General features: G+C 38.7%; 1 protein-coding gene across 3 annotated transcripts in view; it reads left to right on the top strand.

Moving 5' to 3' along the window:
• Tmtc2 (Transmembrane O-mannosyltransferase targeting cadherins 2) overlaps positions 1 to 24,951 on the top strand; it is a 327,382-nt gene that overhangs the window by 225,269 nt on the left and 77,162 nt on the right. For all 3 annotated transcript variants that reach the window (XM_085482261.1, XM_029319785.2, XM_085482262.1), the window contains 2 exons: positions 1,870 to 2,770; positions 8,696 to 8,810. In XM_085482261.1, coding sequence (XP_085338387.1) covers positions 1,870 to 2,770; positions 8,696 to 8,810 — 1,016 coding nt within the window. The remainder of the gene's footprint in view (positions 1 to 1,869; positions 2,771 to 8,695; positions 8,811 to 24,951) is intronic.

Genomic DNA, 24,951 nt, shown 5'->3' with positions numbered 1-24,951 from the left:
AAGATCACATTACGGCGAATAGTTTTATAAATATGACAAATTGTAACACGCATAAATTTCTAATAAATTCTCGACTCGAATTAATGGACTATTAGTAAATTTTAAGAATAGGATGATTTTTTGTAAGAATTATAAATTACGTAACACTGTTATACTGAGGAAGACCGCGTGCGGTTGAAACGTTTATATGGTTTTTGTAATTTTAATATATTGTTTATGAAATAAATTTTAATTGGATGCAACATCTTAAATATTGCTCGATAAGTTGGCCTTTTTGAATAAATGTGTATTATATTTACCATTTTGTAAAAAAAAAAAAAAATTACTTTTCCAATTCTTTACTGACAGACATTTTGCTCAACTTTGAATATATTAAAAAAGGAACGATATATTTAATTCGACCCAAACTAGCCAAGAAAATTTTTATTTTATTTCCACAACGTTTCGACCATCTGTTTTTGGTTCTTTTCAAGTGAAAAATTCCTTGATAAAAGCGCAATTTTTTGACGATCCATCATAACGATAAGATGCGGTTACTTTCTTTCAAAAGTTATTTCAAATGTTTTTAAAAAAAGTCCGATAATCATATTGTTTAATAATCATGACAACAGTGTCAACTAACTGCGTTTTTATCAAGAAATTTTTCACTTGAAAAGGACCAAAAACAGATGGTCGAAACGTTGTGGAAATAAAATAAAAATTTTCTTGGCTAGTTTGGGTCGAATTAAATATATCGTTCCAATTTTAAATACCACTAGCGACGTTTTAAGTATTCAATTTGATTTTGAATATATTTCTAATAATATTGATCTCGTACATTACACACACACACACATTCACGAATAATACTGAAATAATGAAAGTGACCCGAGTTATTTACGCTTTATGAATTCTGGAACAACTGTAATCGGATTGCTCGCGCAACGCAAAATCCCCACGAGGTCCCTGCCGTTCTTCGATAACATTTTGCTTGTCCATCGCGAGCGGTGAAGGGTGCAACAAAGCGTCTGTTATTCCTTCGCGTTTCGTCAACATGAGTATTGTACGGCGAAACGCGTCTTGTTCGCCGATTCGTCGGACAAACGATTTTCTCCTTTCCATCCGAGCGAAACCACCTTCCGGTCGGATGCGGTGCCGCGTTTCGCCGTAGCAAACATCGCACAACCCGACGACTGTGAAAGCTTTCATACTTCCAATTCGCTTCTTTTTCCTCTCTGTTTATTCACGGGGGAAAAAAAGGAGGGAGAGCGCGCCCTATTGCAATAGGGAACAACGGTATACCCGATGAACTGACAACAAGAATAACCGTCGCGTTATTACGGTATCATATTTCCCGAGATACCCCCTCGTAATGCGTTTTTACGGTACTTTTATTATTTCTGTACACACCTGCGAACAACACATGTATCTTACGCGCGCACGTGTATCGCAACATAATGTACGCGTGTGCACATATGTGCTATATCTTTAGCTGGATTATTTTAAATCCACAACGTCGCCATGGGCGTCCGGTCTTTGTTACTGTATGCAAATTAATTTTACAAATAATAAATCAATATTAAATTGATACTAGATAAGTTATTACTCTTGACAACTTTTTGACAACCAGGAAATCTCATAGAATTCTTTTACAAGATGTTGACACTTGCTGTCGAAAAGATAGATTTTGGCTGCTGCAAGTTCTTTAAAAAAAAAATAAAAGTTCCTTCGTATGTATATAATGCATGCCACACATCGAAATACGTATCCCCTAATTGAACCTAATCTACATGCATGCAACGTATTATATAGTCGCGCAAGCACGACAATCATCGTTCGACGGAATTACACGAGCGATGACACACATATCTGTCAATCGTCGAATTTCAGGGCAATTGCGGATTCACTCGAGGTCGCAGCGTCGGCATTCTGTCAGGCGGTCTGGTGCTGCTCGCCCTGGGTCGACTCAGGCTCGTAGGCAGCAGGCCCGAGTTCGCGAGCGCGGACAATCCGGCGGCGAGGCATCCGTCGCGACTGACGCGCGGCCTCACGTTCCTCTATCTGCCGGCGGCGAGCGCGAGAATGCTGCTGTGCCCGAGCACGCTGAGCTTCGACTGGTCGATGGACGCCGTGCCGCGCATAACCAGCCCTCTGGACCCGCGCAATCTGGAATCGGTGTGCCTGTACGGCGCCCTGATCGGCGCCGCCTTCTGGGCGATCAGGGGTCTGCGACGACGACGTCGACGTAGCTCGTCGTCGACGATGCTGAGCCAGCAGGTGTATTCGGCGCGAGCGGCTACCTCGTCCAGGTGTCCCGTGTGCGCCGGCAGACGCACCGGCGGCTGTCACACCGACGGCTGTAGGGCGGCGAACAACAACAACAACAGTCCGCTCGGCGATTGTCACTGTGCCAAGAGGCCGAGCAGCAGCAGCCACGTTGGCGTGAACGTTGGCGGCCGACAAGCGGCGGCCACCGCGGTCGCCGTCTCTCTGGGCTTCCTCGTACTCCCGTTCCTGCCGGCGAGCAATCTCTTCTTCTACGTGGGTTTCGTCATAGCCGAGAGGATACTGTACCTGCCCAGCGTGGGCGCTTGCCTGGTCATCGGCGCCGCGGTGTCCGGATGCTATCGGATAGCGAGGAGAAACGGGTCCAAAACGCGCGGCAGAGCGGTGCTGCTGGCGACGGCGATCCTCATCTGCGTCATGTCGGCGAAGACGCTCGTGAGGAACGCCGACTGGAGAGATGAGGAGAGTTTGTACAGGTCCGCGCTGCAAGTCAATCCGCCAAAAGGTGAGCGAGCGCTGTATTTATTATTAATCGGAGTAAAGAGGCATCGGAGTATAAAGGCACGATTGAATTCGTACATTTTTTTCCGTTTCCCTCGTTCAATCCAATCTTTTGTATATCTTGGAGGAATTTTAATTTTATATCCTCGCGCAAGATTTAGAATGAAAAAGTTGTATGTAGACTGTATTATTAAAAGTTTGTGATAAAAAATTTTAAACTTGTAGTGCTCGTGAACAGCGTGGGATTTTAGGTTTAGAAATTAGATGAAAGTTTTCGAGGGGTCGACAATATTTTATGTAGACACGTAGTATTAACAATTTAGCGTGGGGAAGAAAGGGAATTAAAAAACGTGAAATGAAGTGTGATAAATGAAGCGAAAAAGATATGTCGAGAGTAAGAAACGAGAGAGATATCGAAATATATGACTAATCTTTCATCAAATGAAATAGTCAATTAAAAAAGGAACTCGAGCTTTTCGCTGAGCAATGTATTTTTTAACGCGAGCTCGTGCATGCGAGCTCGATATTCGGTATCTCGCAAAGTACCATCGTCGCCGATGACACTTTTATCAGTCGCGTCCACCCTTAAATGCATGCGATATTTATGAGAATGTATCTCTTTATATATACGTGAGGGACATAAAAAGGAAGAGAGGAACGCGGCCCCGATGTGTCCCGTCGTGCGTTATACCGCCTGTTCGCCGGACGGATTAAAGACATAAAGATAATAGAGAAACGCGCTGCGCGCGCGTTAATAATAAAAAGCCATTGCGCGTTGATCGAGGCCCGATAGGCGCGTCGCCGCGACGAAAATATACGACCGCGTAAAAATGAAATTTCCCTTGCCAGAGCCGATAGGGCCGACGGATATCACACGCCTGCCCCCTGTTTTCTCGTTATAACGCCGGGGCCATTGTGCCACCGACGTGCCCATGTATGTACGGACGTATTTGTGTGTGCATTATCCCGTTTGTTCATCTCGCACCTCGACGCAGGCAACTATGCGCCTACCGTGTCCATAAAATCGCTGGGAAGATGAATACGCGGCATGCAACGAGGACTCCGTCTGACCCTACTCTGTCTATTTCTACTGCACGCGCGCGCTCTCTCTCTCTCACTCTTTAATTTCTCGGATCTTGTGTATGCCTATTTTAATGGCAATTATATTTCAACTCGCGCTTATCTGTATATGCGCCAAATATTTCTGAATTTATTTGTGACGGTAAAATTGAAAGCGAATTTTGATGAAAGCTTTTTTTCAAAATGATATTGTCCGCATTGTATTATACATATGTATATGTGGAAGAGAAAATATTTATAGCAAAATAGATTTTTACTATACATATAGATTTTATTAACAAATTGAATTTTCTTAATTTTAAATAAAAATTGCATGCAACGAGGACCCCGTCTGACCCTACTCTGTCTATTTCTACTGCACGCGCGCGCTCTCTCTCTCTCACTCTTTAATTTCTCGGATCTTGTGTATGCCTATTTTAATGGCAATTATATTTCAACTCGCGCTTATCTGTATATGCGACAAATATTTCTGAATTTATTTGTGACGGAAAGTTGAAAGCGAATTTTGATGAATGCTTTTTTTCAAAGTGATATCGTCCGCATTCTATTATACATATGTATATGTGGAAGAGAAAATATTTATAGCAAAATAGATTTTTACTATACATATAGATTTTATTAACAAATTGAATTTTCTTAATTTTAAATAAAAATTGCATGCAACGAGGACCCCGTCTGACCCTACTCTGTCTATTTCTACTGCACGCGCGCGCTCTCTCTCTCTCTCTCTCTCTTTAATTTCTCGGATCTTGTGTATGCCTATTTTAATGGCAATTATATTTCAACTCGCGCTTATCTGTATATGCGACAAATATTTCTGAATTTATTTGTGACGGTAAAATTGAAAGCGAATTTTGATGAAAGCTTTTTTTCAAAATGATATTGTCCGCATTGTATTATACATATGTATATGTGGAAGAGAAAATATTTATAGCAAAATAGATTTTTACTATACATATAGATTTTATTAACAAATTGAATTTTCTTAATTTTAAATAAAAATTGCATGCAACGAGGACCCCGTCTGACCCTACTCTGTCTATTTCTACTGCACGCGCGCGCTCTCTCTCTCTCTCACTCTTTAATTTCTCGGATCTTGTGTATGCCTATTTTAATGGCAATTATATTTCAACTCGCGCTTATCTGTATATGCGACAAATATTTCTAAATTTATTTGTGACGGTAAAGTTGAAAGCGAATTTTGATGAATGCTTTTTTTCAAAGTGATATCGTCCGCATTGTATTATACATATGTATATGTGGAAGAGAAAATATTTATAGCAAAATAGATTTTTACTATACATATAGATTTTATTAACAAATTGAATTTTCTTAATTTTAAATAAAAATTGCATGCAACGAGGACCCCGTCTGACCCTACTCTGTCTATTTCTACTGCACGCGCGCGCTCTCTCTCTCTCTCTTTAATTTCTCGGATCTTGTGTATGCCTATTCTAATGGCAATTATATTTCAACTCGCGCTTATCTGTATCTGCAACAAATATTTCTGAATTTATTTGTGACGGTAAAGTTGAAAGCGAATTTTGATGAATGCTTTTTTTCAAAGTGATATCGTCCGCATTGTATTATACATATGTATATGTGGAAGAGAAAATATTTATAGCAAAATAGATTTTTACTATACATATAGATTTTATTAACAATTTGAATTTTCTTAATTTTAAATAAAAATTGCATGCAACGAGGACCCCGTCTGACCCTACTCTGTCTATTTCTACTGCACGCGCGCGCGCTCTCTCTCTCTCTCTTTAATTTCTCGGATCTTGTGTATACCTATTCTAATGGCAATTATATTTCAACTCGCGCTTATCTGTATATGCGACAAATATTTCTGAATTTAATTGTAACGGTAAAGTTGAAAGCGAAATTAGATGAAAGTTTTATTTCAAAGTGATATCGTCCGCATTGTATTATATATATGTATGTATATGTGGAAGAGAAAATATTTATAGCAAAATAGATTTTTACTATACATATAGATTTTATTCACAAATTGAATTTTCTTAATTTTAAATCAAAATTGCAAAAACATATAATGCAATTTTTATTTTCATTGCTTAACTATATAAATATCAAATTAGATTTATGTGATTGCATTTAAAAAAAATCATCGGTTTTCTTCCTCGATGGTTCCTTACTTTCTCTCTGCATATATTTTTAAGCCATCTGACAGAACGTCTTACACGAGCGTGCACGCGCGTGTTAAGAGCATACGCGAGTTTCTCGTTTCTCCTCATCTGTCGGGAGGGAGTTCTCCTTTTAATGCACCCTCCTAATCCGTCCCGACCTTTTTTCAACCTTTTATCCACTTTCATACGGCGTTTATCCTCCACGGTGTACTTTTTCGTAATTATTTTAACTTACAGTCCCGCAGTAACTGCTCCGGCGGCTCTCCTTTTGCTGGCGAGAATTTTTGCTTCGTTTCTATAACGCGTTTTATCCACACGACACAATACGAGCACATTAGCAGAAATGTAGTGAAATTTCTCCCGTATTAATATTCCTCCTTTTTACAATTATTGTCATTACCAAGTTTATCGAGAGTAATATTTTTCTATTTCGTCTATCGGGGATTTATCTTAAACTCGTAGGAAACGTTTATTTTATTTAAAAAAATAAAAGATTTTACAAGAGAAAGAGACACACAGATGGACATTTGGTTTTTAAACTCGATACATATGGAGCATCGACGATATAAGTCACTCCTTTACATGGGTTTTCTCTCGGAACGCCATTCGTCTTTGCCACTTTTTACACTTTATCCGCTCCATTTACTTTCATGATAATCTAACGATTGATTGCACGATTTAATCTACCGGACAGTAGTTCGTATTAATTACGCCGCACATCAGCGCTGCACATCTGTTCCACATCATCGATCGCGTTACATTATTTTATGATTATCTTACCCTAGCTTTTATATTATTTATGCACGTTCGTTCGATTAATGGAGCGTTCTCTATAAAGTCAAATTTCGCGCCGACGTCAGCTTTTATCCCATTCATTCAATCTAAATGTAACATCGAAATGTAATGTTCGAACACAAATTGGTCCCTTAATAATCAAAATTATTTATAATAATATAATCGAGAGATTTCCTTGTCATTACAATTTTCAAGAAATACATTTTTATTTAGTAACATTAATATAACTTAAACTACAGAGAGAGTTGCGAAGCGTATTTATCAAGCTTTGATGTAGAAAGTTTACTCTCGTCCGTCCACATTTTTTTTAAATTAACAGCTGCCCGCCTTAATTCCGCGCTCTCGCGAGACAATCTCGACCCTTCCTTGCTCGAGGACGCTTTCCATTCCCGCCCAATCTCCCGTTGTCCATTTTTTAAATATCCTCCGCAAAGAGAGGCACGGAAAAAAGCCGAGCGAGAGAAAGAGGATGGAAGCTGGCGGGTCACGCGAGCTAACGCCGACACAACGCGCTTGCTACCGGCGCCAACGGCGACGTCACAGCGCGTTTTAATTGCGCCGACAGAAATTGCGTGTTACCGTGTTAACAGGCTGCTCCGCTCCACGAGAAATAAATTTACATTTTGTTGGTTCAGGTCGTCAACGCGCGCGCGCGCGCGCGCGCGTCCTCTCTTCCTGTTCAACAACAACCTGCACCCACGCGGCTGCCGCACGCATCCTCTCTCTTTTCCTCCATCGAGGGGGAACTCAACGGAGTCACTCTACCATCGGGTTGACGTTCGCTCGTTGATTTAACACGCGTATATAGCGACTGACACCCCGGTATCAGCGCACGCTCCAGCAACGTTTTCTTCAGCTAAACTGCGATTTCCAGCGCCGATCGCGCGCCGCGATCTGTCAATCACGATTAAGCACATTCGCGAAACTGTGCCAATGAGAGAGATATAAAAGAGAGGTGTTTGAATATTTTTGTGTCTACCTGTGTGTGTTATATACGGTCAATATTTTTCTGAGGAAAATATTTTTTCGAAAATAATGAAATTGCGAGAGAGAAAAGGGCAATTTAGAGTCGTCAAACGCAGGAAGTGGAGCGCGAATATTAATTGTATTATTTCTGAAAATAGTTTTTGATTTGAAGTAATTGGAAACGGAGAAAAAAGTAATGTAGGTCATTTATTATTTGGAAATGTTTGACGAACTTTCATATCTTTTTATATATCGATGATAATTGTTTGCTCAACATTCGCTACGTGTAATTAATTATTCTTTGATATGATTTCACTTCATGCATTTTGAACACTTATCAGAATTAATATTCCTCAAGTAGGTCGAATTATTCTGTGCAAACTACACCCCAAAATATCCCGTAATAGCACAGCAGAAAGTGGAATAACAACGAAAATATTAGCCTTTATGTCTGGAAAGTGATGTATATAAGCGAGCGGTGTGCGTGCGCGCAGCATGTAACTATGTTCCCGGGGCACTTCCTACTGATCATTTAACGAGTTGAATATTCAACTACAAACCGTGTACCTAGGGCGAGCACGTAAGCAGAGAAATGATGGACGGGCGTATCTTGATCGCGATAATTCTCAAGTAATTGCCGCTAGGATAATAATTAACACTGAAAATGTAAGATGTTATTTCGCACCTGTAAATCGTGCCATCCGTTAATAATTATCTCTGGTATATATTCGCCATTATTTTCTACATCAACTATACTATATTTCACGACTATGTTTTTGTTGTTCTATTTTTCAAATCTTTCCATTTTTTTAAATAAATATGTTTATTATTTTTTCATCGTACAATTTATACGCTCATGCGGGCTTTTTTAATGTTTAATTATTATTTTATTGCAGTAAGATAATGAAATTAAATATTTTTTCTCTTGTTGTTTCTAGCTTATGGTAATTTGGGGAGCATTCTCAGCGAACAGGGTCGAATAGCCGAAGCGGAGGAAGCGTTTGTTCAAGCTCTTCGCTATCGACCGAACATGGCAGACGTGCACTACAACCTGTAAGTACTATATTCTAATTCTGTCATTCATACTCTTTTCGTTTATTTATATGATTTATCGACATTCGTGACATATACAAATCAAACGTATATGTACCTGGCAAATATACGAGAATAGCGAGCTAAAAATAGAATAACTCTCTGGACAGTTCCTCAAATTTTTTCTGAACTTTCTAAACAAAGCTTAATAGAGAAAAGATATTTTTTATATCTTTTCTCTATATAAACTACACCTTTAAAGCATCGTCACCTTTAATATATAATAAAGCTTTTATTAATATTATACATTCTGCGAAGTTTCTTATTATTGAAAGACTCAGGACTAGGATATTTTTAATATAGATTTGCTCCTCTTTCTTCGGGGATCTTTTGAATCTGTTCGAAATTTTAAGTATTTTTCGTAAGTAGTTGTTTAACGTTAGCCCGCTATCAATAAAATGCGAATACTGGTAAGAGGATTATCAGGAGATCCCTATATTTGACCTACTAATTTTTCCCTGATCCACCGCGATACGGAATATATTTGCTCGCGCTAAGCCGATCCGGAAAAGGGAAAACCCGGGGAAGCAACTCTGTTTACTACTGTAGCCATATCGAGGATCGACCACGAGCTTCTTAAGCACGTAATGTCGGTCACAGCGTATCCCCTTTTCGATCTCTCTCTCTCTCTCACGACGCATCAACGACTTCGTATAGAGCTTACCGAGCACGACCCCGGGAGAGTCGCTGAAAGTCCTTGGGGTCCTTCGATCGGTATTCATCATCTTTCGATGCCCCATCTACTAAAGGTGGGAAAGGACGCGGAAGCCTGTCAAGCCGTTGAGTCGATAAGCCTGCCTATCCTGGGCATCCCTCTGCGCGCTTCTGATAAGCTGGCTACGTAGCACGTACTAAGCACCCACGTACTTGCCCCATTATGTACTCACCATAGATGTCTTATGTTGGGACGGTATACTCCTGCCGGTTGAATCAAACGATCGATAGAAAGTGGTGGCGTGCATCGATATGCCAATCGATGTGGTGAAATGATTTCGAGGTCTGACGGCAGAATTTTTTCGCAACAATAATCTTGACGATTTTTAAGTGATTGTAAAGTTATTTTAAAATATTATGAAGCTTTGAAAGATTTCTTAAATTATATAAAGATATAATAATATCTAAAATTTTAAATACGAAAATATCTAAATTTAATAAAGAATTATAAAGATTCCTCTAGATTATTCAGTGCGAAGAATATAATTGAGAAATTCAAATTGGTGCTATTGATGATGAAGTAATTTTGATATAGATGGGATAAATATAATGTGCATTAACGTCCATTTAAATGTAAAATTGTTTTTGAGATATATTAAAAATAAAAGTAGTACATTATAAATATGGTAGATTTAATGAAAGCAAAATGATTCGGAAACAAAATGGATGGAATATATAATAAAATAAAATGAATTTCAAAAATAGAAATGCTTTAAAAGGATGTGCATAATTAATAAGCAAATTTAATTTCTAATATTAAAACGTGATGGCGCATTTAAATTATAAGTTTATTGGTTTCACTTATAATTCTTTATAATTGTTATATATTAATTATTTAAAAATGCTTAATTCATATATGTATAAGAATATGTTTAATTAGCGCCTAGATCTCATAAATTAATACATTGACGCGAATATTTTAAGACAGCCGAATATGAGATATTGAAACTGGATAAACAAAACTAGATCAGTGCGTGCGAAACAGAAAATTCCGTATACATTATTTATTCAAACAAATCTGTCGGTGCCGGTGCTGCGGATAAAAAAAGTCCTTTCTTTTTTTAAGAAAAAGCGATTTGAAATTCTAATAATATCGATATTCGCGATTCACGATTATTCTTGAAGCACAAAAACACATCATTTCTCAAAATAGTGCCTTAATTCCAATAAATTTTAGATACGTGACATGTGATGTGTCCCATCTTTTTTCCTTTTTATTTTTACTATATGATCCGTGAAATATACATCGTATGATATTTTCAAGCTTTGATAAAAAAAGAATTTAAGAGGATTATTTGTGGCCTATGATAATATACCTGCATTATCATTTTAATTTTTACTCCAGCAAAATTATTCGTTATCATTCTAACTTGAGCGAGAGTTGAAAATATTTACGGAATATGCGCGCGTGTGTGAAATCGTATTTACTTCGTTAAGTAATTACTATACACACGACTTCAACATGCTGAACCAGCGTACACTGCGGCTACAAGCGGTTACAAGCAAATTCCGGTGAAACCGCTCGTCCGTTCAGATAAGCCACACCCGACGTTTGTCCCTTTCCGTGGCACTGACGGTAATACCTTCAGGATCAGCTTTTAGAGTGAAATGAAGCGCGCTGTAATTATCTATCGCTAATTCTTTGAAAAAAGTTTGCTTGTCATCAAAATTTTGAACATAATACGTCATAGTATCGATCTATGCAGCTGGATATTAAAAATCAAGGGGGATTAACTATAAAAACACTGTGTAATTTGGTAATGTGATAGACACTTTGCCGTGTTATCGAAGGGAAAATTACAATCGTAAATATATGCTTGTCTTTCTATTCTATACATGGGCGTCCGCAACCAAGAAAATTGGGAGCAGAAAAAAATTAAACATTTGCTCTTTTTGTGAATAAACACTGGAATTTGTTTGCAATTTTGTTTAATATGAAAATATTAAAATAACAAAATAATAGAAAAATTGAATTTATCAAATTAGGAAAGAATAATAATAAGAAACTTGAAAGATTTTTAATATCATGCCTCTCCGTGGAAAAAATCCTGCGGACGCTTATGATTCTATATGTCAACCTCTATTCATGATCGAGTTCTCGTAAAAATGACAAGTCGGTCGATCATTTCCCAGTTATTATCCCTCCCGATGATATACGGCGTGCAATTATCACTCGACGTACGTTATCGATATACGAATCAATAGCCCGGGAAATTTCCGTTTACGTCTCTCCGTCGTCATCCTCGGAAAAAAAAAGAGACGGTTAATAAGAAAGCGACGTATATCGCTCTCGTGCTCTTCGCGTTTTCCCGCGTTTTCCCCTCCGGTCGTTTTACTTTCTTCCGTGGAAATTTACGAGCAGATCAGATATATCGCAGGATATTACAGCTTGGATGCTATAAAGGAAATATAAAGTCCACTTCGTGTGCTCATGATTTTCTCTGATATATTAAATCTTTTCTTTTACTTATTGTTCCTCATATATACAGGGTGTAACTAAACGAAGGTATACGAAGCACGCACACTATCAAATGCAGGACGACAAACTAAATCAAAAAGTCCCGAGCCATTTTTTCCAATTTTAACAATAGTGTCAAAAATAAAGCTCAGATTAAAAAATCGCTCAGGACTTTTCGATTTAGTTTGGTGCCCTGCACCTGATACTTTTGTTTAGTTACACCCTGTAAATATATATATATATATATATATATATATATATTTAATTTATTTTTTTTATTAATATATATATATAGATATATATATATATATATATATATATATATATATTAATAAAAAAAATAAATTATATATATATATATATATATATTTACAGGGTGTAACTAAACAAAAGTATATGAAGCACACTATCAGGTGCAGGGCAACAAACTAAATCGAAAAGTCTTGAGCCAGTTTTTAATATATATATATATATATTGCAATCCGGTTGCAAAGTATAGTTTGATTCCTCGTTACTTTCGCGCATCGAGGAAAACCTTCCGACCGACCGGATGAACCGCCCTTCCTTCAATGTCGATCCCAGTTCCGGCGATAGATTGATTCTCGCGACATGCTCGACATCAACGAGCGCGCTTGTTCACGTCGCGGCGACGACGGGATAGCGACGGGCGATTTTGCGCCTACCTCCGAGGTCAACTTCTAAGAAGACTGATGACAGACCCTCCTCTTCTGCCGCTACCCGTTCCCGACGACGGATGTTGATTTATTAAAACCCTGGCGTGATCGTAAGTCATCCATCAGCGGCTGCCGGTGAATGGAAAATTGATTAGTCTTCGCCGCGTGTTAGGAAAACCGTGAGGAGAGCAAAAAACCCTTCCCGAACTGCTATCCCAAAGAATACAGCGTAATTATGTATTACTCTGTTACTCCTGTCGGTACTTAATTAGCCCTTACCCTCCCACTTTCCTGTTTTCCATTGTTATTGCAACGCGATGGTTTTCATGACGCGCGAAAAAAAAAACCCGAGTCTACATCGGGCGAGGATAATTAGTAATCGTAGCGAAGCCGCGATTTTTCTCAACCCCGTGCAAATATGGAGCGCCATTTATCGTACTGACGCTTTTTACGAACTGCGCGAACACAAGCGAATCGTTTTTCTCGCAATTAACGGAGAGGCCGACTCTCGAGTTTTAAATCATAAAGTCGAGGTAAACGTTTAATGTCATTAACCGGCAAAGACTTGTCCCAGAAATTAAATTAAACTATCCAAGTTCTCTGTGTAGCCATCGTAGCAATAATTACGACAATAATTCCGCATAGCAATCATCTAAGATGCTCTCTGCCGCTAAGATGGCTAACCAAATTAGCTCACGACGCGCTTTGCTGCGAAACAGGAAGTTGATTCCCGGAGGTCGTTCAGCGGAAAATGGAATCGGTTGATTCGAGGTGGGAATTGACACCGCGTCAAAGGGGTCTCTCTCTCTCTCTCCCTCTCCCACTCTCTCTCTCTCTCTCTCTCTCGATGCTTAATTGTCGTCGTCGCGACGCTCAGGGCGCCTCGTCGTCGTAAAGCACCAGGTAGGCATGCGCCGTTATACGGTGCATTGACGTGCGAAATGGCACGAGGATGCGGGTGTATCGGAGAGAGAAAGGAGGAAAGGATGAGAGAGAGAGAGAGAGAGAGAGAGAAAGGCGGAGCCGCGTCAAAGACCCACGTTGAATGCGTCATCGCGCAGACAGGTGAGGAAGCTTTCTACGTATCGCGCGACGGATGACAAATTGTCGCGAGCGAGGGAGAAAACGGAGATCGCGGAGAGATATGGAATCTCGGAGCAGAGAATTCGAAGATTAACTCGAAATTAACTCGACTGATTATTCTAATCAGAGTTGCGAGTCCCAAAGACCGAACGAACACGCTAATTGCGCGTCCTCTTTGTTGCTCCGACGTACATTATTATGCTTGGGTAACGGAAACAACGAAGGCAGTTAACGGGACATTTCGCGGTGCATTTCGGTCCTGCATTTTTCATAGCCGGGGATATTGCAGTCGAGTTTGTTTCTCGATATCGCGTGTAACTACTGGGCCGTTGGACGCGCAGCGATGGTATAAATCATATTCTCTTCACATTTTCTGGAACAAAACGGATGGACTTGTTGCGGAATGCAGCGATTTCGCTTTAAAGAGAACAATTGGAAAATTTGACACTCCGAAAAAATGGTATTCTTATCTTAACGTGCACTACTTATTTTTATAATATCTTCCTTTAAATAGGAGCCAAAAGGATCTTTTAATTTAAGAGGAAAATTTTCTAAAGAGATATTCTTATTAAATATTCGTAACATGCAAGAATATATACTTAATGGGATTTATTATCTTTTTTGATCAGCGAATTCTTTGAAATTATGTTTAAATGTGGCACATAAAATTAAATATTTCTTATATATTGACTTAGTTAACTACACACTTTTGCTTATGTTATTATTATTAATTGAGAAACTGTTATAAAATTGTTATAAATTTAAATAATTTAAACAATTGTATTTTATTAATGTAAGCTTATTATTTATTACATTTATTGCGGAACTGAAGTTGCAAAAAGAAAATTAAAGAGAATACATTTCTAATTTAAGAGGATATTCCAAAAAGCATCACATAAAGAACATCCTTATTCATTAACAATATCTATTAAGAAGACTTATAAAATGTACATTTCAAGAAAAGAATTTTTCGGTGCAATTTTTTAGACGGAAATAATTACGTATTATGCTCCCTCTAAAATTAGTCTATGGCTGACTAATTAGCGGCTTATACTACTAGCTATTTTACACGGTAACTCGATTGTTCCGCGAATGGGCTCTTCCGTCCAAAAATATACGGTGGAGTAGCGCGACACAAAGCGAATATTATTATAAATTCACGATCATAAGAGGGAGTGTCATGTTCGCGCGGAATTTGCAGGTCCGCGGATAAAGCTCAGCGATGATATTCGCTGTCACGAAACATGACAACACGCGTGTGTCTCCTCTAACGTGCTCCTGTTCGTCGCTCGTACACGCATATACACGCAGCTACAATAGATCAATAATTATAATTTTGTTTAGTCGCCGTATATAATATTGTGATGCTGCAAAGTGGATTTGCGAAACTCTGGTTAGATGATAAAATTGTATCGGAAATAAGCGATATATGAAATTGGGACGTGCCATTTAGCCGAAACCATACGCATTAAACCTCTTTGAACATACCGCTGCACTGTAATGCAGCTGATATACAGCAGAGTCGATGTATCATCTCGATAATGGACCGATTTCTAGGTCAGGCTACAATGCGAGCATGCAAAATTAAAAAGGGAGTCGCATCGATTCGACGAATTTCGCCGACGCGCTCCAATTTGAAGAATAGAACAGAGTGTAAACGTTAAATAACTGCCACTATTAATTGACTTAACATTCTATAAAATTTGCGTATAAGAATTAATATAACATTGTACAAAAATATTTTACATGTTTTATGGGAATGTGTTAACATTTGTTGCACTTCTTATATTAAATGAGAAGAGAATAATATTCCCTTCTTATAGTAAAAATACGATTTTTTTTTTATATCATTGCGATATATGGTATGATTTCTAATCGAGTCAAATGAATTATTAAAAACATAGCAACTCGAAATTCAACAAAGTTTTACTTGGTATATCAGACGCTTTTTGTCAGATGTTCGATTTTAGAAGCATTGTAGTGATGCAGAATAATCCGGATTATCGTCATATCGGCTTGTATCGAGAACATTATAATGGCAGACTTTAAAATCCTTTGACTGGTCAAAATACCGCCATGCAACAGGTTTTGCTTTGAACAAAGCCTTCTTTTAAATTGAAATCGTCGGTTTGTTAAAAATATTGACAAGTATAATATATCTTTGTTATTTTTAAATCAATAAGTATGAACACATAATTTTAGATTAGATCGATTATTATTTCGAATAAAAAATATATATGCTCTATTTTGAGCTGCATCAATAATTTTTCAAAATACCTACTTATTGGTTATATTGAGTACGATATTTTTGTACGCATTAAACTGTCTGCACATTTATTGAGAAAGCCATCAAAAATATGTCAGTCTACAAATTATAATGTAATATTTTTACGTCTACGTAAAAAAATGTAATAATTGGAGCTTGCGCGTTTTTCTTAATTGAAAACAAATATTTATTCATATAATAAATTCTTCTTCTCTTATCAGCGCATTGAACATCTGTTAATACTGCATGATCTTTAATGTGTGATTTGAATTAATCGCGAAGCACAATCGTTTTAATATTACGTTGCGATACAAAGTGATGAAACGATGATACAAATAATTATTGCAAATAAAAAGAAATAATAAATAAATAATTTATACAAATAATAATTATTATTAAATACTCACGTAAAAGTGACGACCCCGTGGCTCGAGCTGCAAGATGGCGATAGGCCGAGGCGTGGGTGCGGAAGACGGGTCCGGCGAATTGAATGGGAAATTGATGGGCTTCGTCCTTGTCTGTCATGTACGAGAACGCGCGCGCGAGCATCCGCCGTAGACCTCCTGGAATCTGTTGTCCTGTTGATGTATACAGGCTGCAAGCACCTGCAGCCGACCATTCTCGTCCTTCTCCACCTCCTCGTCCGTTTCAACGGCTCTCGGCCTTGTTGCTACGTGCGTTCCTCAGTTGTATAAAGGCTGATTCGCGCCCTTTGATAGAAACGTATCAATAGAATTCGTATTGACCGACATACGGATCGTTTTCAGCGCGAGTTCACGGCATAATAATAGATAGTATTTTTAAATCAACGGCAGAATTTTTTCTCTCGCCGATATTGATATAAAGACCCAGAACGTAAAATATTCTTTGATAAAAATACAACGCTCTTCAATTTATTTATAGTAATCGCTATGAACAGTCAATAATATGATTCCTGTACAAAACGATATTGGTTATATGTTTCATTCAAGTTTAGTAGTAAATGTCACTTCAATCTATAGATACTTAGAAGTCAATTAACAATTCAAAAGAACAAGCTATCGGTATTCATTCAACCGCGCGTCTACTTACATCGTGTTTGACTTATATCAAAAAATGTTTGATATACTGAATATAAAAATAAATTATATATATTAAATACATTTAATATATCTAATTAATTCAGCGTGAGCAGGAAATGTAACACCTGCGATGATCCGTGACGTGAACTTGGACATTAAATTCTCATTAGTGGAAACGCTGACGTGTCGCTAAGCGTGAATCGGCCTTAAACCGTCATCGCCTGTATCCGACACGGTGTTTGTCCGCGCCGGCCGCTTGAATATGTATCGTCTCGACGGCGCTTTGATTGTGCACCCTCGCCCGCATTTGCATGCGGGCCCGGAGAGTCCGAGCCGGCTCTTGAGAAGATGCAACAGCGTGCTGCCTCGCGCGAAGGCGTCCATTTCTGCGGTCGGCGTTGACGTTTGCGCGTTTCTCTCCTTCGCGCGCGAGCTTTTCGCGAGCTCCGACCTTCACCGCGTGCTTAATCCTAACGAAGGGAATTTAATGCGCGAGACGAGAATTCTCACGTTGCTGTTCGTTCAAGTATGCGACATTACGACCGGTTCACTGCCGGCCGAGGTAGGGATGTTCGTTCGTCTTCCTCGTTTGATTGTCAAAGAAAGCGTTGTCGTAGGAAATGTACAAAAGAGAGTCTGACTCGTTGAAAATGGATGCTTGTTTCATCAGTTTGATAATTGCTGGAAAAGTGCATAAAAGAATCGCCGGCATGGGGACATTCGTCTCCTTTCAAACCATTTAAAAAATTATTTTTGCATATTCAAAAAGAATAAAAATAATTTAATAAATTTTTAATTATACTCTGGTAACGCTGATAATTTTATATATTTAAATAATGATCTCTTTTATTCGAAAATGTCAAAGGAAGGTAAAAAATGGGTTTTCGTACAGTTTTAAATGCGAGGTGCGCATTTAATAAAACGTAAAGTTTAACGATTGCGAACTCTCTCTCCGTGTCTCTTAATTAACGTTTCTGTCCCGCTGTTATCAGCTCTTAACGTGACCGCCGTAACGCGTAAGCTCATTAGGTACATCGAAGGACACAAACCCACCCTCGTAGGTTGTACGGAAAATGGCGAGGCGGAGATGCATCGTGCACTCTTGTCTTTGCCGTTGCCGTGCACGCGAAACCGTACCTTCACCACTCTGAACTACCTGCCTAAACTTTAACCGCTCGTGCCGGTGGTTGGTACAGAGGTATTATCTCAGGCTCCCCCGTCTGTGTTATCAGATGCCAGCTCGTTGGTGGTATCGCCGCGTCGTAACCCGACCATTCCCGGTTTTCTTGTCGTTTCATCAGGGCGCGACGAAAGAAAAACCATTAAGAGGGAGCTTCGCTCGAATAAAAATGTTAAATGTCTAAAAGAAATTTCAAAGATTCTCTTCTTGCGACTTTTAGTTTTATTATTATTTTTTTCTTTTTTTTTCAAGAAAAATCTATGATGTCGATTTCAGCTTTTAGTTCTGTCCTACATCAGATGAAGCTTAAGCAAGCCGCGATAGCTGCGTGGTGTAACTTAGCCCCGGTTTTAAGCTTTTCCGGCTGAAATATTTTCTCGCGGATTATAGGAGGCCCGTGGTGGTTTTATCGCTGCATTTGCGTTTGTCGGTCATAAACAGCGGCTGAATGCGCGAATACAGGCAAAACCCATTTACCCGTCAGTTCTCTCTCCGACTCTACGCCGTAGAATATGAAGAGATGGCATGTATTAGAGGCACATCAAAGTCGCATAAACTTACTGCTACGCGGGCAATTATCGCGCGCCAGACATATCGCGTACTAGCGACAGTTATGCGCGAATATCAAGTTGCGCGTCGTGTTAGGAATTCTGCGGTGAAGCGACGTTCGCGTCTTCGAGGCTTCGTGACTGAAGAAAACGCTCAGAACCGTCCGGAATATCGATGAGCGTATCGGGATATATATCATGGAGAAAGGACAGATTCGAGAAATTTTTACTACACACGTAGCACATATAGGGGGCTGAATAAATCTTGACTAAATATCATTCGAAAACTATATAGGGAAAGGAAGAGAATGAAAAATTCTACGACGTAATGTCATAATAAAATTATATTTTATATCGTTATATATATATATAAAATAAATGCAGCAAAATTATACAAAACTTCAAGTTTGCAATGCACACTGTGAAAACTTTCGTTCTTTTATTATTTTTTATTATCGAATTAAGCTGGATAAATTTATTGGGCCATAAAGTAAAGTGTGAAAATGAAAAAATATATTTAAAGATAAAAAAAAAATTGCCATGCGTAAACGCAATGCGGAAATTGCGTATGAATTCTCTCCGGTCCCATCAGAGATCGAAGGGCCGTCAAAATCGAACAGAAGGCTGGCCTGTTAGTACAAATTGAGAGAAAACGCGTATCTTCGGCGAGGCGGCCGCGTTCCGATATCTTTGATCAGGAAAGTTCTGTACTTCTGTCGGCTTTATTGACTTCGAGACGGGCAGAGGGGATTCGAAGCGGGCGATTTTTCTTCGTAACTGCAACACGAGCACAAGAGAGCACATATAGAGCCGGGCGTAGTTCTCGTAGCGTCTTTGACCGATTAAGCAACCGCTAAGGTCACTCGGCGTTTCAACTTCGGAACAAGTATTGACGTCGAGAGATCGGCGAAGGTACGGGATAAGAAGACATCGTCGAAAGAGCCCTTCTCTTCCGGGAATCTCGAGCTCGACCGCAGAAACGAAAGCCACTCCCGAGAGCGTCCAGGAAGATCAGGAAACAATGCAACTTGCGAGTCGATGAAGCGGATTATCGATCCCGGCCAGGAACGGGTTCTATAGAATTTCGTGAACGTTTTCGACGACGTTATATCGTCGTATCAACAAGAAACAGGATTGATTAACGCTACAAACTAGAGACAGAGGATAAACAATAACACTCGACTAATGCAAACATTATCTGTTGTGCAAGTTCGATAAAAGGCCGTGGTAATCGCCGTAAAGGCCGGGATTTGGAAACGATTTTTCCTCGGCAAAAATGTCGAGAAAGGTCATCATCTTTTTATGTTCCCAATTTTTGAAATCGCGTATCTTTGTAACTAAAAGCCTTGAATTAAAATTCTATTAAAATAAATTTTACCTGAAATTAACGAAAAAATGTAACTTTGTTAATAATTTATTTTTACAAGGCTCGGTTTAAAAAGCTTTTATTTTCAATCGTTTATCGCTCGAAAATGATTGGTGCCTGGACATTTTCGCTGAAGAAAAATCGTCTCCAAATCGCCTCAGGAATCTCCCATTGATGTGTGATGCGGTAGGTCTGGGACACACTGTATACGCGATATCGACTTGAATTTTTATCATTTATGAAAAATCGCAGGTCAAGGATCAGAGAAATATTCCAGGAGGTCGACAAACTTGCCCGTTTCATAAATCATCGCGCAGTTCGTTCGCGATAGTTTGATATATTAATCCGTTAAGTTGGAGAATTTATCGAGCTGAAACTTGGTTTAATCTCGGTCCAATGTAAACGCAAGACACTCGCGCCGTGTAATGTACACCAAGACAGATACACTGCTAAAGGTAGGCGAAGAAGATGCGAGTTGTGTGAGCTATTGCAAAAGGGGAATAGAAAGAGGGTGGCAAGAGAGAGAGAGAGAAGAGGGGATCATTTAAAGACCCTAAGAGCGACAAGACACGAACTGTCCCGGAGTTATCTACCATCTTGAAGCGGAGGCAGGTTCGTCAAGGTAAACCGAGTTCATGAATTAATTAGTCGGTAAACGACAGCACGCTCGTTGGCGAGGGCTACTTCAGGACAGGAAAAAGGGTCGAGGCTCTCTTACTCTGACGAATACATACACGAGTAGATGAAATCGAAAGTGTAATAAGAGTTCCTTTATAGCGACACCGGAAAAAAGCGTGATTTTCTACTCCGCCGCGAGTCTCAAACGATCAATTAAATAATTTACATTTTACAAGCTACTTACTAATAACATTAGCAAATAATTAGTCGGTGTTTATATGAAGGAACAAAGGATAATATAAGCCACACTTTAGCGATCTCAATTTTGCGATATATATTTTAATCACTATTGTTAAATTGATTAATAATTTTAGGATAATATTCCATCCGATAATGGGTGATGATATTATAATAATTTAATGTAATTTGGTAGCGTTAATTATATAAATTGCAGTCCAATTATTGTAATTATTTTTTAGCTTAATTTGTTTATATTATATATTTTATTACATACAGTAAAATAGAAATATAATACGAAAACATTAAGTTACGAACGTTAATCATAAAGACAATTTTTTATATGACAAATTGAAGACTTTTTAAAAATTGGTATCTCATCCTTTACTTCTATCACGTATTCAGTATTCCATCTTGTAAAAGAAGAACACAGGTATTGAAGTAAGATAATTAATAAATAAGAGGATTAACAAATTCATACGGACGTTACGCGCGCGAAATGACGCCGTGAAAAGGGTGTTGAATTTTTGACAATAATGTGGGGCGATAACGACGTCGAATTTCAGGAGGGTGGGAATAATGGGAGCGAGACAACCTGAGTGGATAAGGAGAGACAGAAGGCGCATAAACTACGACGTGAATTCGCAAACACGTGGGAGGGCAAAAAGGGGGAAAGAATAACGCGAAGGCAGCACTTATTGGAACTCCAACATCCCTCAGGATCGGCTGAGCAGTGAATAATACAGAACGATACGTATCCACTGTTTCTCAGTCGTACTGATAGTATCCGATCCCTCGGCGCTACCTCGAATGCAGAGAGAGGAAGATACATAAAAATAAATCTAAAAGTAAGAGTAAGGGCTGGAAAGAGGTGATAGTCCAGGATACGGAGAGAGACTGCCGGCGCAGCACGTGTGAGAGTGAGAGATGATGGCGAGGACCTCCTGCCAGATCCCAGCATGAAACTTTTCGAGAGTTCGTCTGATGGCACTCCGGGGAATCACGCACGCACGGAACGATCCCTCTCGAAGATCCTCATAATATTTCTCGAAACCCTTCAAAATTCTGCAGAAAGATTCATCCGTGACGCGCGCGCTCGCTTTTCTGTGTAACGAATTTCCAACAGCAGCGAGAATTTACGACACCTGTCTATCATTTTCCTCCATTCGCGAAATTGAAATAATCGAGAGAGCCGATTGCTTGTTACGATTTGCGGACGCAATGGAATTTTGTGACGCGATACAAGTGATTAATGTCGAGGCTTACGAATATATTTTTGGAAATTTACTACAAAATGAAAATGATAATTATGGTATTGGGAACATTTTTATAAGAGATTTCTCTGATTAATATTTATCACAATACTAAATATTGATATCTATCATAATAAAATATAAAATATATTCATACATACTTTTTATTGTGATAAATATTTAATTGGAGAAACTTTTACAAAATTCTTCCAATATCGTATTGGCCTACGATTATTATAATTTCAGAGTAAATTCTAAGAGAAAATTCTTATTCGTAAAATATTTTACAAAATTTATTTCGCTTCTAATTTTTTTTGTTTATATTCATACATACTTTTTATTGTGATAAATATTTAATTGGAGAAACTTTTACAAAATTCTTCCAATATCGTATTGGCCTACGATTATTATAATTTTCAGAGTAAATTCTAAGAGAAAATTCTTATTCGTAAAATATTTTACAAAATTTATTTTGCTTCTAATTTTTTTGTTGAAAATAAAGATACACATAATACAATTTATTATATTTATAAAATAGTTTAACACATTTTCAAGTGCATATTAATAAATAGCCATCGTAAAACAGCTGATCGCTCTCTTGCCGCAAAAAAATTATTAATTTTTTTAAGTAAAGAATACATAATCTATTATATTTAGAAAGATACATTTTTAAACCTAATTTAAATGCATAGATTAATAAATAGCCATTTCATAAGATATGCTGATCACTTTTTTAAGGCCAAAAAAACTCATAAAAACAATCGACTTTTGCCTAGCATTCTGATTTGATTAACACTGGCGAAATGTCTTTTTCGGCTCGTAAAAAAGGACACGAGGACTGGAGATCGTCGATATCCAACTCGCGCTAACGGGAAATCAAATTGCGCGAGATAGAACTTAATGTATTCTCCGATACTCGCCGCAACGATTTATTCGCCTCGAAATAATGCCGCAACATCCGTGACAATTTGGCCGATGAACGTGTCTCGTTATGTCGTCCATCCTATATACACGCAGTCTCTCTTCGCGAGCCGATCCGCTGACCGAGTAATAGCTGTATCAAGTGATACGCGTGTCTCTCTTATCGGTTATATAGAGAGACGACCTTGCTCCGGTCAACCTCCTCTCATTCTCTCCCCGACACAATCAACACCGTCCGAGCGGTAAACCACTTTTCTCTATATAATATCCCTCCGTATTATCTCCTCTCTCTCGACTATATCTTCTAACACGCGCGTCTGTAATTTCCTTTCGCTCGCTAAATTGCACAATCCTGCGTGCGTTCTTGGTGAAAGACCCGATCAAACGGAATCGGTGTTGCTCGCATTGTCTATTGATACAACGTACCAATCTGTAAATATATAGGGTGTCCCATCCTTACTCCGCCATACGTTTATGGGAGACGATTTTTTCTCAGCGAAAATGTCGAGAAAGGTCATCATTTTTTTAATGTTCCCAATTTTTGAAATCATGTATCTTTGCAACTAAGTCTTAAATTAGAATTCTATCAAACTCTACGTGAAATTAATAAAAGAATGTGATTTTGTTGATATTTTATAGTTTGCAAGAAACCCCTTATTTTCAATCACGTAACTCGAAAAAATCGTCTCCGAATCAAGAATCCTCAAGAATCTTCCAATAACGTGTAATACAGTAAGTCTGGGACACCCTGTATATACGTTCGATGAATTTACGTAAATATATATATTTCGCTGTTTAATGGATTAAATGATATTGTAATACGATATCTTTTTCATTTTGTGTTAAATTTTGCAGTTTTTGTCAGTCTCATATTGCGCAACACGATCGGATTAATCTTCCGCAAATGCGGTAACGATATTGTTTCAGTATTTCAACGCATATTCTAATTATATTACGCGCGGAGTATATACGGCCTACTACATACCTCCATGGTATTTCGCGATAAACCGTAACGAATCACCCGATACGGGAGTGCGGAACGCGTTTTGCAATTGCCCAGGCCGTTTGATCGCGCGCAATCCCGGCCGTTCGCAGCAGATACACATCCGATTAAAGTACGATTATAATTCCCGTCTGTACCCCCTAAATATCGACCTTCGCGCGCCATGTATCCTTTGTGTTCCCCGCGGATGAGGCATCGCATATGGCCAGTCTCACACGTAAGCGGAATTCGCCGCTACGGCGCTCAATAATGTAACGCAATGGCTATGCAGGCCGTTACCGTACAGCATCCCTCTATTCCCTCCCACGGTGTATATCCTCTGTGCATCCCGTGTTTCCGCCTCTCCTCGTCGTCCAAATCCCTCTCCTTCTATTTCCACATCCTCTTCTCTCATTCCTTCGTTTCGATGTCTCTCCAGCTAACTGACAATAGAGTCGTAAAAAATTAACCAATCAGAATCGATTATTCTCCATACGCGACTGTGATTGATCAATTTCTTATGATTTACGACCCATGTCTTACGACTTTAAGACTCTATTGTAGACAAAATTATATATTATTTGATCAATTTGGGGCTCGATTAAATATCGAAAAAATAGACTGAATTAAAGTTACGGACTCTGTTGAAAATAGTGGGATTCTTTTGCGACTCGAACTTTTTCCCATCCTATTGACAGATAAAAATACATCGCACGTGAAAGTGGGTTAAGATGTCCCAAG

Source organism: Nylanderia fulva, unplaced genomic scaffold (genome assembly GCF_048542155.1).
Source record: "Nylanderia fulva isolate GAGA-0341 unplaced genomic scaffold, ASM4854215v1 Scaffold20, whole genome shotgun sequence".
Classification (NCBI taxonomy): Eukaryota; Metazoa; Arthropoda; class Insecta; order Hymenoptera; family Formicidae; genus Nylanderia; species Nylanderia fulva.
Note: the sequence above shows the minus strand (reverse complement) of the source record. Positions and strands in the feature narration are given on the sequence as shown.